The 14337-nt window shown below is 41.5% G+C and overlaps 1 protein-coding gene across 8 annotated transcripts in view; it reads left to right on the top strand.

Moving 5' to 3' along the window:
* The window catches only part of ehbp1 (EH domain binding protein 1), a 163147-nt gene that overhangs the window by 117398 nt on the left and 31412 nt on the right, over nt 1–14337 (top strand). For 4 of the 8 annotated variants that reach the window (XM_083544550.1, XM_083544549.1, XM_083544552.1 and 1 more), the window contains 4 exons: nt 3047–3223; nt 5422–5582; nt 10666–10804; nt 13273–13373. In XM_083544550.1, the coding sequence (XP_083400676.1) occupies nt 3047–3223; nt 5422–5582; nt 10666–10804; nt 13273–13373 (578 nt within the window). The remainder of the gene's footprint in view (nt 1–3046; nt 3224–5421; nt 5583–10665; nt 10805–13272; nt 13374–14337) is intronic. The other 4 variants (XM_083544554.1, XM_083544553.1, XM_083544556.1 and 1 more) reach the window with 1 other exon arrangement.

Here is a 14337-nt window from a genome sequence, read left to right as displayed (position 1 = left end):
ACACACACACACACACACACACACACACACACACTCTGAATTTGTGTGTATCGTAGGTTCCTTAGTAATGGTGAATGCCGTTACACTCAGTGTGTGTTAGATTCCACACAAGCACACAAACAAGCACACACACATACACACACACTGGATTTCAAAGTGTATTGCTGTTTAAAGTAGTAAACTATATGGTCAAAATTATGTGGACACCTGAACATTACACTCAAATGTCCTCGGAGATTTGTTCTCAAGGGTGTTAGTGAGCCTCTGTGTCTGTTTGTATATATATTTGTGTGTTGTGTCTGTGCTGTGTTTGCCTCTCTGTCTGAGTATGTCTTTTTTTTTTTGTCTGCGTGTGTGTCTGTCTCCGTTTCCGTGTCTGTTTGTCTCTGTGTGTACGTGTTTACCCCTGTGTACCGTTGAAGTCCGACGTTTACACACACCTTCACCAAATACTGATTTTTAAAATCACTATTTCACAATTCCTCAGAGTAAAAAAATTTAGTCACTTAGGACTTCATTTTGAGAGTGTAAAATGTCACTAGAGAAGATGTCTTGCATCACATTTGCAGCGAGTCAGAGGGTAAGATCTTCTGTGGTTAATATTTGGCAGCATTGCCTTCAACATGACTCGAACGTTTGCGTGGTCTTCCACACAAAAAAGGGGGCTTTTTACTTTTCACATTACAACACAGTGAATTTCTTTTCTTTACATATCACACATGGTTAAGGGCCCAACAGTGGCAGTTTGGCAATACTGAGGCTTGAACCCCTGACCTTAGTCTTAGCTCCCACTACCACAAGCTTCTCATAATTGGCGCAATTTCTCCAGGTTTGACTAAAACGTTTACATTTTACGGCATTTGGCAGATGCCCTTATCTGGAACGACTTACATTAATCTCATTCAAACAACTGAGCAGCTATAGGTTTATAGCTCCCCTTGCTCAGGGGCCCAGCTTGGTGTGACTGAATTATGAACTCAGTAGTTAAGACTTCTCTCAGACTCAGGTCTGAAAGCCTTTTAAGTTCTGCCCTCAAATATTCTTTCAGATTGTAGTCATGACTTTCTTTGTTCATTGTTTATTTGATCCATTTGTGACAGTGTGTAACTTCCTGCTACAAAGTTTGTGTCAACTTCTTAGCCGATGTCCTGCAGCAGAGCAGCTTCAGTACATGATGATGCCACTCCAATGCTGGTGGGATGTTGTTCTTCTGGAAGTCTTAGTTGTTTTTTTCTCCAAATATTCCATTGGTCTTTATAGGCAAAAGGTTTAGTTTCTGTTTCATCACACCAAAGGACATTGTTGAGTCACAGATTGTGGTTTACTCTGGATATAGACAACGGGCAAGCTGTTACCTCCAGCGTCTTCATCATGTCTTTTGCCATTGTTCTGGGAATGAACTGCACATGTGCACATCAAGCTACGTTCATCTCTAGGAGACAAAGCACATCTCGTTCCTGTACTGTATGGTGGCTACGTGGTCCTGTCGTGTTTATGTTTGCGTACTGTTGTTTGTACAGATGAACACCTTCAGATGTTTGGAAATTTGCTCAAAAGGATAAAGCAGACGCTGTGTGTGTGTCTGCGTCTCAGTCTGTGTATTTTGTCGTGTGTGTGTGTGATGCCTAATTTGAAAGCATTCACACAGGGCTACACATCTATTTGTTCAGGCAGAAGGTTTTCGGTTAATCCTTCAGTAATGCATCAGAAAAACTTAAGAGCACCTAACGACACACACACACACACACACACATCACCAAACATTCACATTTTATTTCCTCATGGCCATAATTAAAACACACACAGGAGGATTACACGTTGCTTTAATTACTCGACTCAGTTTTTACATTTATTTCAGAGCGAGCTTGACGTGATGCGTAAATCGTATGCGTGGGCGATTTCAGAAGCTAGCTAGAATGCGTAACTGTGTTCGCATTAGTACGAATAACCGAATATGATTTCATTAAGAGATACACTATACGGAAAAAAGTTTTGGGACGTCTGAATTTTCCAGCCACATGTGTTTCTTCCCCAAACTGTTAACACAAAGTTGGAGGCACACAATTGAATCGGACGTTTTTTTGGATGTGGTAACATGAGATTTTCCCTTCACTTGATTTAGGAGACCCTAAAGCAAAGCCAGCTCAATGGACATATAGTTTAGATGGGTTTAAGTGGAAGATCTATTTGATAAGAGTCTGTTTTTTCCCTTTCGTCCTCGCCCTCGTCTGGTTAAAAAACGTCCCCTACTTCCGTACCTCCGTTGCTATTCTCCTCGTTTACTGAGGACTAAAACAGCAAGCTGTCCCTCATGCCCTTCTCTTACAAGGCCCTGGAAGTCAGTGGCAGGAGGAGAAGTGATGGAGATGGTGGGAAGGTAGCGATAGAGGGGCGGATGGATGTAGGTAGAGGGGGGATAAAACATTTACTTGGTCTTTCTGGCTGTTCAATTCTGCTAATTGTAGAACTCATTAAAAATCAGGGCGCAGGGAAATGCTATAGGCTTGATGCACAAGGCCTGCAGTGCAGAACGCATAATCCCACACACACACACACACACACACACACACACACACACACACACACGGTTCGGAGAGAACTGAAGCCGAGCAGAGTGAAACGCTTGCCCACAAAACTTTACCAACTCCACCAGCGTGCAGCTTTTTTTAATTAGCTTTAGCTGTATGTATGTATGTATGTGTGTGTGTGTGTGTGTGTGTGTGTGTGTGTGTGTGTGTGTGTGTGTTGCACTGTATCATGGTGAGTTCATTAAAAAAAATGTATAATGAAATAATAGCTGATTTCTTCTCTCTCTCTCTCTCTCTCTCTCTCTCTCTCTCTCTCTCTCTCTCTCTCTCTCTCTCTCTCTCTCTCTCTCTCTCTCTCTCTCTCTCTATATATATATATATATATATATATATATATATATATATATATATATATAAATATATGATGTGCACACACATACATTTATACCTGTAGACTGGGTCATTATTCTGATGTGATCTTTACTAACCATCTCCCTCCTTTCTGGGCAACCCTGCAGCTCCAGATATGGTGGGTAGGGTGTGTGTTGATGCTGCGGATGAGGGGGATGAAGACGAGCAAGTGGCTGTATCGCCCGATGATGATGTCACTGTTTTTGATAATGAAGAGGAGCCAATGGCCTCCTGTCTGCTGGAGGATGACTTTACTAACTCTACTACTGACCTGGCTTCTCTGGGTAAACTAACCATGCATGGTGTGTGTGTGTGTGGGTGTGTGTGTGTTGTCAGAGAAACCACTAACCCGATTTCCCGCAAATTGCATGCTGTGTGACGCTCTCTCTCTCTTTTTCTTAATCCTGTTCTAATAATGACTAGATGTGCAGTATTTCACACAAGGGTCCAATATAGGAATAAGGAGCCTTCAAACCTTTTGTTATAAATTCCTAACACTGTTCAGTATGTGTTCTGCTTTTATAATCGAGTTCTACTTTTATACAAAATATTCAAGCGTAATTTTTACGTGGCGTATTGAAGTTAGACTGAATCCATCCAGTGAATTTTGATACTTCTCTACCAGGGTACTGAGTTCATGATTTCAAGTGTCATATCAAAGTCATGCTTCTGTCCTCATTATATTAAAGTGAAAATTACATACAGTAATTTTTTATTATGTTGATGTACAATATGATGATGTTGGGTTTTTTTTCTAAACATGAGATATGTTTCAGTGCAGGGTATTCGAGTTATATTTCAGTGCAGGGTATTCGAGTTATTTCAGTGCAGGGCATTTGAGTTATTTTCACCTACAGCATTTTTAGTTATCTTATTTGCAGTATATTTTTCTTATTTTCTTCTAGGCAGTATATTTGAGTAAATCATATTAACAGTGTTTTTAAATTATGCTTCAGTTTAGGGTATTTAAAGGTATTTGAGTAATGTTTCTGTGCAGGGTATTTAAAGGTATTTAAGTTTTTGAGTTTTGCTTCAGTGCGGGGTATTTAAAGGTATTTAAGTTATGCTTGAGTGCAGAGTATTTTAAGGTATTGGAGTTATGGTTAAGTGCAAAGTATTTGATGGTATTTGAGTTATCCTTCAGTGCAGCGTATTTAGGCTATGCTTCAGTGCAGGGCATTTGAAGGTATTTGAGTTATGGTTAAGTGCAGAGTATTTAATGGTATTTGAGTTATCCTTCAGTGCAGCGTATTTAAGCTATGTTTCAGTGCAGGGCATTTAAAGGTATTTGAGTTATGTCTAATTGATTCATGAGTCCATGTTGCGCAATTTACTTGATTCCATATAATGTATTTGTCTGGCATAGCATAGAATTTGGCTAGCATAGTTACGATTAAATACGCATAATTGAGTTAGCAGTCTGGTCTGTGTGCGATGTCTGTTTAAATACAATACCTGTGTGTGAAAGTATGACGTATAGTACAGGGTATTTGATTGAGTGCGTTACATCAGAGTTGTGTACGTGTAAATTTAGTACAGTGCACTTACGCATTGTGTCTTTTGGTCCAGCATATTTGAGTTTGTATATTTTGGTCCTTGGTCTCGAGTTGCTGCTCCCCCCATGTTAGCTGATGTCTTTTTCATTTCGCAGATGGTTTTAAAGCTGTTTTCGCACAGGCACTAACTTTCGGTCAACACACAGCCTTTATCTGGGTTGTGTTGTGGCCTGATAAATGGCTCCTGTGGTGCTGCTACTGCTGGGGTGCAGACAGTCTGAGGGATAGATGGATAGAGGAGAGGAGAGGGGGATGCACATGAAACACACCATTTCTTTCTTTCATCCCCACCCACTCACTCACTCACTCACTCAGTCCTGTGCAGAGAGGGGGAGAATAACAGACGTACAGAGAGAGAGAGAGAGAGAGAGAGAGAAGCATAACTTCATAAGGGAGGACAAAATGGAAATGAAGGACGTGTGTCTTAGGTTGGAGACAGAAAGAAGTAAGGTTGTAAGTGCTGAGTCAGGATGAGCTAGCAAATGAAAAGAGAAGAACTTGTTTATGGAGAGAAGATTAGATCAAAATTGCATTTGAGTGAAAAGTTTGTCAATTCTGGATTATGAGTGGAAAAAAAAGGGAAAAAAGTCTCTCATTTACAAGTTAACTACAGGAAAAGGAATTATATTTTAATTATTCATATAATTTATTTTCAAAATTAAATAATTAAACGTGTATATGTCTGACCTTTAATTATCCAAAATAACGCAAAATGGTCTGAATGAACAACGTAATCATGTTTTGATAACAGTGCATTAAATCTGTTATCTGAAAATAGAAGATGATCGGTTTTGTGGTTCTCAGACTAATGTTCAGTGGTCGGGAGGGTGTTTTTATTTTTATTTTTGTTTTTTTTATTAACATGATCACATTTACAAGTAGGTATATTTTTTTCTCTAATTATTTGTTTCCTTCTGCCTCTGTAGGAGTGATGAACAGCAGGCATGTGGATCTGAAGCTGAAGAAGCTGACAGAGTTTCGACCTCAGGGAGGAAGCTCACCTTCGTCCTCTTCCTCTTCCTCATCTCTCACAGCTTCCAGCACATCTCCACTCAGCCCAGGAGACGAGGCCCATCTGGGTTTGCAGGTGTCTGAATGTCTGTCTTTCATTCTGAATGTTTTTAGAACTTTTTAGAACCTTTAGCTGATAAATGTTTACTATCTGAATACATAACAAACGTTTTTGGACATCCGACCATAAGGATTGGTATGTGTGTCTTTTTGAGCTCACCTGAATCACTGAACTATTATGTTCCCTTGTGGTTTCTCAAGTCATCGAATTGTACGTACGACCTGCGGTCTAAACTTTAATACTTCCTGTCGATTTTGCAGCAGAACAAGGCCAAAAATAAATCAAACTGATTTTATTCAATACTAATAATCGCAGATTGTGGATTTGACGAATTCAGTGAGTACAGAGATTTATTCGTGAATAACCTTAAAATAAGTGCATTTCTTTTTAAAGGCATGGGAGGAATCAGGTTTTTAAAGGTTTTAACCCTTTATTTGGGAATGAAACTCATTACCAAAGTCAGTGTTCATGTTAAGTAAGAGCTCAGCAGTGTTCAATGGAAAACCCTTATCTAGGTAAAAATACAACCATATGACAGAATGTCTCTTATTGCACTGCTGTATACAGAGCCCCCAGGTGGTGACTGTAATGTGTTCTTTCTGCACCTCTATACACACACACACACACACACACACACACACACACACACACTCCCTATCGCTTTTCCCCTCACTCTCTCTGCTGATGGAAGGGATTTCCTGTGAGCAGATGCAGCCGTGCCCTTTTGATGTAGGAGCACAATAACAGTAGTGCCAGAGCTCGCTCTAATTCAAATGGCCTGGTGTTGAAAATCAGGTGCAGACTTTTTGGCCCTGTTCTTAGACTTCAGGCACACTTTTCCTCTAGATTACTGCTCAATAACAGTTCCTGTTGCTTCACTGCAGTCCGTAGTGCTTTACAACAGTCCTGGTTTCTTTACTGCAGTCCAGCCTGCTTTAGAAAAACGCACATTCCTCAATCAAGAGAATCACTAGTAAAGAGTAGTTTTTCCGGGCTGTATCGGGGCGAATAGTACAGTATTATAAATACGGAAACAGCCTCAAATTGTTTTGCAATTCGCAAATCGTTTTTCCGTAGCTACAGTGCACTCCGGCCTGCTTTACAAAACTCCTAGTTGCTTTACTGCAGTCTTGCCTGTGTTACAATGGTTACAAGTCATTACTGCAGTTCAGGTTTCATTTCCAACAGTCCATTCTGCTTTACTACAGTCCCAGATTCTTTTCCACTGCCCAGATGATTTTCTGCAGTCGGGACCTACTGTACTACAATCCAAGACGCTGATTGTTTTTACATTTCATGTTGTCCAGCTTGTTTCAGTCCTTCAGGTTTGGGATGCTTTATGTCTTTCTGACGGTGCACCTGTGTAGAGATTCTGTATAACGAAGGTATAACGGTATAACGAAGCATTTCAAGCATTTCCAACATTAAAAGCACCTTTTTTTTTCCAGTTTGAGATGTTTCCATAAGAACCATCCACACAGAAGAATTCCTAAAGGGATTCGCTTCTCTATGATTACACCTTTTCTTCTTATGGAGAATAGTTTACATTTGGAATGCACTTATTGTTTAGTTTTTTTTGTACCCAGACCATTTAGAATGTTTTTCTGTTTCTCACACAATCATTTTTATGATGTTTCTTCTTTCCGTTGAAGTTCTTTCAACTTGTCTGTAAGAATCAGTTCTCAGAGTAGATTTTTTTTTAAATAAACAATCCAAGTCTATATGATATCAGTACGATAAATCGAGTTCAATGACACGGATGTCTGAATGCAGTACACCAGTGTGTTAAACTGCAATAAATTCTGAATGTGGATCTTTTTTTTTTTTTTTCCTTCTTTTTTTTTTTTTGTACGAGTCGGATTTTTGATCAACAAAGTTTCTGCTCTGTTAAACCTGAGAACAGAAGTGATTAGGATAAAAGTTTGTAGCTGATACTTGACTTCAGATCTTCCTATTTGTTCGTTGTTTGTTTTTTATTCTATGTCATTGCTCTTTCTCTCTTCTGACACTTTATCTTCCAATTGCAAACAAAAAAACATTGAAATGAATGTCAGTCTCCCTCTGCCCCTCTCTCTCTCTGCCCCTCTCTCTCTCTCTCTCTCTCTCTCTCTCTCTCTCTCTCTCTCTCTCTCTCTCTCTCTCTCTCACATCATAAATCAGTTCTGATGCATTTCCTCTTTTTTTCTCCACACAAAAGAAGGATAAACTGCTCCTCTCCCAGGAGAAATCTTCACATTCGCAACTCCTACAGGACTAGAGCTGTTGGGACGGCGTTTAAACCCCCCCCATCCCACACACACACACACACACACACACACACACACACACACACACACCATATTCTTGCGCACTCTCTCTCTTTGTCTCTTACTATGTCTCTCTATTTTCAACAACAAACTCTCTTTCTTTCTTTCTCTCTCTCTCTCTCTTTCTCTCTCTCACACACACACACACACACACACACACACACACACACACACACACACACCTCTGGTTGTCCCAGTCGCCTCTCATTAGTGATTGTGCGTATGCGTAGGCCGTGCCGCTGACTGATAACTGTCTGCGGCATGCAGTCGAGCGCAACATTAGTCACGCATCACACACACACACACACACACACACACACACACACACACACACTCTTCTACCTCAATAACACCCAGCACAATAATGATCACGGCGATAACGTATAAACAAGGGGTTAGATCTCTGCATGGGGATACCCCCTTATATCTGTCCCAGCCAGGGGTGCCAAAGGGGCACAGGGGGCAGGTGTTGAGATGGGGGGGGGGGTTGGTAGAGGGTCTTAGGGTCCTTGGGGAGAGAATGAGAGCCTAGTGAGGCTTTTTAAGAATTGAAGCCTGTTTGTTTTCTTAAGACATTAACATGAGGAGAATTAGGCCAGGTTAAAGGGCTCTGTGGCGGCCTGTCTCTAGAGACGAACACACACACACACACACACACACACACACACACACACACACACACACACACACACACACACACACTGAGTGAATACATTCTTTTTGTTGATATAAAAGCTCTCGAACACTTAAGCTGGAATTATAATTGAATTAAAAGAAGAGGAAATTTAGCTGGGGATGTTGTGTGTCGTGGAGTTTGGAGGTCGAGAGCATCATCTTTGCCCCTGTAGACGTCTGTTCAAATTTATCGCGTATGCCATTAGTTTGTTCAGTCTATTTATGCATAGGCTATGTGGCCAAAAGTATTGGGACACCCAACTGTTTTTCACCATATGTTTTTTTTTTTTTTTTTGTGGGGGTGGGAGCTCAGTGGATAAGGCTCTCGGTTACTGATCGAAAGGTCAGGGGTTCAAATCCTGGTATGGCCAAGCTGCCACCCTTGGGCCCCTGAGCAAGGCCCTTAACCCGCAATGCTCAAGGGACACTGTATCAAGGTTGACACTGTGCTCTGACACCAGGTTTGTAACGTTAATAAGATATGTGAAGAAAGAATGTGCTGTAAAATACATGTGACAAGTATAAAGCACTTTTATTTATTTATTTCCTCCTTACTTCCTTCGCCAAACCATCAACACAAAGTGTAAGACACTCGATTGTATCGGATTTCTTTGTTTATGGTGGAAAATTTTCCCAGAGACCTAAACCTGCTCCAGCATGACAATGCCCCTGTGCACAAAGCCAGCTCCATCAAGACATGGGTTACATGATCTCTTGCTAAAGAGCATTGATCCAACCCTATTAAACCCCATTGGCTTGAGTGTGAACACTGACTGCACCCCAGGTCTCCTCGTCTCACCTACATCAGTACCTGACTTTACTAACAGCCTTGTAGCTGAATGAGCACAAATCTCCACAAACACACTCCACAAATCTAGTGGAACATCTTCCCAGAAGAGTGAAGGTTACTATAACAGGAAATGTAGACTAAATGTGGAACAGGATACCCAAAAGTACATACAATTCGTATGGTCAGGTGTCCGCAAACTTTTGTCCATGTAGTGTATTGGTGTCAAATATTATGTAAAATCTGAGGTAAGCTTATTCGGTAGCTTTTCTTCTTTACGGCTGCAGTAGGACTAAACGTGTTTTGGATAATTGGACGCGTTTGAGATCAGTTTCCTTTAAAGAGAGAAATTGTGCATGTCAGGGTTGTCTGGTTTGGTCCTTTAATATGGGATTGTCTGTTTTGCATGTAAAAGATTCGAGTTGATTGTTAAAAAGTTATTAGAACTGAACTTGTCCTTCGTCAGCAAAAAAAAAAAAAAAAAAACGACCTGCCGCAGATGACTGAGCATCTGATGTCCGATCTTATTGGCTGACGTTAAACCGGAGGCCGAAGCGTTTGATTGGATTGTCTAAACAGCCGTGTCACCAGTCATGGCAGTTGAGTTAATTACCGCAGTGTTTTTGAAAAGTCATTATTTAGGAATAAACAGACGAAAGTCTTCCAGAGTGAGCGTACGCACGCGTCTGTGATTGTCTTTATTAGTCAGTCGGATTCTCGTACACACCTCAGTGAGCTAGTGCGCCACGCTAACGATGTTTCTCCCCTTTCGCTCTCAAGCGGTGGAACGTGTTCGCTAATTGCGAACTTTATTAGACGTTTTCCTTTTCTAATTGACGTCAGCGAATGATGTTCTGAAAGGGGGGAAAGAAAACAAGGCACTGTTTCGCTTTCCAGTCCATTTGCTGTGTTGGACTCGAGCTGTAATAATAACGCGCTTGATAGGGACGCAGCTCCAAAACAATAGCATGTTCGATTTGCATAATCTGAATATATTTTCTGGCTGCATCGTCTGCCGAAAGTCGAATTAATTGCCTCCTTCCTTTCTGCTGCTGTGAGTTAATGCGCACTGGCTGGGAAAGACCAACTTTTATTTATTTTTTTCTTTTAAGCGTTCCTCAGCATTTCATAATTAAACATTGTTTTTTGGTTTTTTTTTTTTTTCTGGACGCATGTGTCCAATTTGCGCTTTGATTTAACGTTAAACCACGCGGTCTTTCTTTGCTTTCCTTTTGTTACTGTTTCAATGCTTATTTAAATGAGCTTGTCCTCTGCTTCTTAAAGTTAAGTGATGTTTTTTGCTTCATCTTTCATTGCTCTCTCTGTACAGAATAACAGCGAGGAGCTGAAGGCCGAGCGTCTGCGCAGGGCGACCGAGCGTCTCCGCAGTCCCGTCGTCTTCAGCAAGGAATCAGCCGTGCGCAAGACTCATCTTAAGTCTTTCAGCCAATACGTAGAGAGCAGACCAGGTAAGACTCTGTCCACACACTGACATCAGATCATCTCTTACCTAAAGGTTCCCTGTGTATCTACTTCTAGTTTTTCTTCTTTCGGCTGCCCCCATTAGGGGTCTTCACAGCGGATCATCCGTCTCCGTACTACTCTCTCTACATCTGCCTCTTTCTCATTAACCACCTGCATGTCTTCCCTGACCACATCCATAAACCTCCTCCTTGACCTTCCTTTTTTCCTCCTTGCTGGCGGCTCCATCCTCAGCATTCTCCCACTGATATACCCCATGTCCTACCTTGTCTGGTTAAAAAACTCCACTGCCTTTTCTCCTAAACATCTCCATGCTTCTACCAGTATGTCATCTGGTCCAACCGACTTTTCACTCCTCATCCTCTTAATCGCTGCTCTCACTTCCTCCTTACTAATCCTATCCACTTCCTGCTTCAATATCTCCACACCATCCAACCTTCTCTTCCTCCCATCTTCCTCGTTCATCAGCTGCTCAAAATACTCCCTCCATCTTCTCAACACACTCTCCTCACTAGTCAACACATTTCCATCTCCATCCTTTACTGCTCTAACTTGCAGCACATCCTTCCCAGCTCGGTTCCTCTGCCTGGCCAATCGGTATAAATCCTTTTCTCCTTCCTTAGTGTCCAACTTCTCATACAGCTCATTATATGCCTTTTCCTTGGCTTTCGCCACATCCCTCTTCACCTGCTGCTGCATCTCAATTTAAGTCAAGAAGCTTTTATTGTCATTTCAACCATATATAGCTGATGCAGTTCACAGTGAAATGAGACAATGTTCCTTCTGAACCCTGTTCAAACAGTGCAAGACAAAAGACCAGACAACACAAGACAGTGTGGAACAGATATACCCAAACCCAAAATAGTGCCTACTGTATAATGTTATACAGTACAATGTGTAAAAGAGAGAACTATAAACAGGTTTATTTGTAAACATAAAAACAATGTTGTGCAAAAACAGCAAGAGCAGCAATCGAGCATCTGTATATCCCAATTCTGTTTCTCCAACCTCTTTCTCCTTATGCTTTCCTGCACTTCCTCATTCCACCACCACGTCTCTTTGTCTTCCTTTCTATTTCCAGATGTCACACCAAGAACCTTTCTATCCGTCTCCCTTATCACTCCTGCAGTAGTTGCCCAATCATCCAGCACCTCTTCACCACCACCGAACCCCTGTCTGACCTCTTCCCTGAACCTCACACTACACTCTCCCTCCTTCAGTTTCCACCATCCTATTCTTCTTTCAGTCTTCACTCTCCTTCTCTTCTGCTTCACCTCCAAAACCATCCTACAGACCACCATCATATGTTGTAGCTACACGTGGGTTCCTGCATAGAACATAGTCCACCTGTGTGCACCTTTCTCCACTCTTATGTCACCCTATGATCCTCCTTCCACCATACCTACCCATCACCTCCTCATCACCTCTGTTCCCTTCACCTACATGCCCATTAAAGTCTGCCCCAATCACTAATCTTTCTTTCCAAGGTGCACCATCTACCACTTCATCTAACTCACTCCAGAATTTTTCCTTCTCCTCCACCTCACAACCCACACTGTAATAATAAACACTGATGACATTTATCATCACTCTATCAGAAACTCTCTTCACCTCCACTACACTCTTACTGTACTCTTCCTTCAGAATCACCCCTACACCATTTCTCTTTTCATCCACACCATGATAGAACAGTTTGGTGTATATAGAATAATATTCTTGACATGGTTGCATTTTTTTTTTTACACAATATCTCTATAGATGTCACTTTTAACTGTCTACCTTATTGGCCGAATTGAGCAGATTTGAATTGTGTGTGGCGAGTGTGCTTTTGTATGTTTCTACATATATACTTATCAACACTACATAGGCTTTTTTAAAAACAGCGTTCTCTCAGGACCAATGTGCTACATCAGAGAGATAAAGGAACAAAAATAAACACGGAGCCACCAAACTAACAACGTGACGTGCACATTTGCAACATTTATTGTGCATACGGCGACACTGTAGCACCAGTACGGCACAGAAGATCTGTACAAATGTACGAATGTGTATTAAAAAATATATCATTAATATGTAAACATGAAGGTACTGGCAACAGAAAAAATGTGCAAAAGCGCAATTTTTTTGTGCAAAACAGAATTGTTCTTGTGGGTGTGTGTGTGTCAGTCCATTCCATTTATGACTCGTGGGAGGAGGATATCTATGGGATATCAATGGGTGAATCACATCGCATCGGTAGCTGCTTCATGTATCTTTAATGTATCGTATCGTTGGTTGTGCATCGAGATGCGAATCACATCAGCCTCATTTATGAAGACGCACATCCCCAGTTTCAACCGTCATTAACTGTACAAAGTACAAATTTGCACGTCTTTTTTTTTTTTATTTTTACCTCTTTGACACGCTCACTGTATTTTCTTTAATACCCTTACCCTTCTTTTTTTTTTCATTTAAGAAGTAAAAAGGCAGAGGTCGGTTCCTGAAGACCTGAAGCGAGCAGGTGATGACAGGAGCGGTTCCTCTGAGGTGGAAAACCGAAAGCCGGGAGAAGACGAGGTGCGTCCTCATTCTCTTTATTCCAATTCAGTTTTCCTGATCGAAAATTCCTGGATGACATTTTCACTCTCATACTCCTTTCTCATGATCATTTGTAGATTAGGATTAGGAAATGGGTTGGGGGGGGAGTCATGTCTTTCTTCATTTCTTTTCTTTTTTTTGTCGAAACATACTGTTATTATTACAAAAATCTGTGCATAAAACAGAAAGCGTGAATGAACGGACTGTGTGTGTGTGTGTGTGTGTGTGTGTGTGTGTGTGTGTGTGTGTGTGTGTGTGTGTGTATGTGTGTGAGAGACAGATAAAGGGAAAAGAAGAGGCAGGGTGAGAATGTCAGAGGCTAAGAATAAGTGAGAGAGGCTTGGAGAGAGGTAAGAGCGAGTGCGAGGTCTTGCCGAGACCCCCGACTGGACCCGCCTCTCTGTGCGGGGGTTAATCGGTGTTGAACCCGGCCATTACCCCATCTCAGCCAGAATTACCCTCCCAATGATGTTTGCATTAATATAATATATATGGTAATTTCCAGCCTTAATTACGGCGGCACGGGGGCGCTGATCATGTGTAAAATTGATTCGTGGGAGAAATGCAGCGATAGAGCTGCAGCAGGAGAGGAGCCTATGATGGACAGCGGCAAGAAAATGCAATGTCGGGAAAGGGTGGGTGTGGGGTGGGGGGCATGGGTAACCTCTTCCTCTTTCACTCTATCGTCCTCCTCCTCTTTATCGCTCTTTCTCTGCTTTCCTATTAAAAATACACTGGATCAGCACTAACTATGTGTCCATCATTTATGAATGTACACTCGTTTTTTTTTTTTTTTTTTTCCTCCTCCCCAGTCCTCTGTCGTTTCTCAGGGAGCGAGTGGCCGGAGGGAGAGACGATAAGACGTGTGCTTGTGTTTGCAAGCATTTTATTTATTTTTTAAACTTTGTGACGGGGGCAGCATTCTGCTGTCCAACAGTTAATG

This window comes from Silurus aristotelis (genome assembly GCF_946808225.1).
Source record: "Silurus aristotelis genome assembly, chromosome: 6".
NCBI classification, from domain to species: domain Eukaryota; kingdom Metazoa; phylum Chordata; class Actinopteri; order Siluriformes; family Siluridae; genus Silurus; species Silurus aristotelis.
The sequence above is the reverse complement of the archived record's forward strand: the minus strand, read 5'-3'. Positions and strand labels throughout refer to the sequence as shown.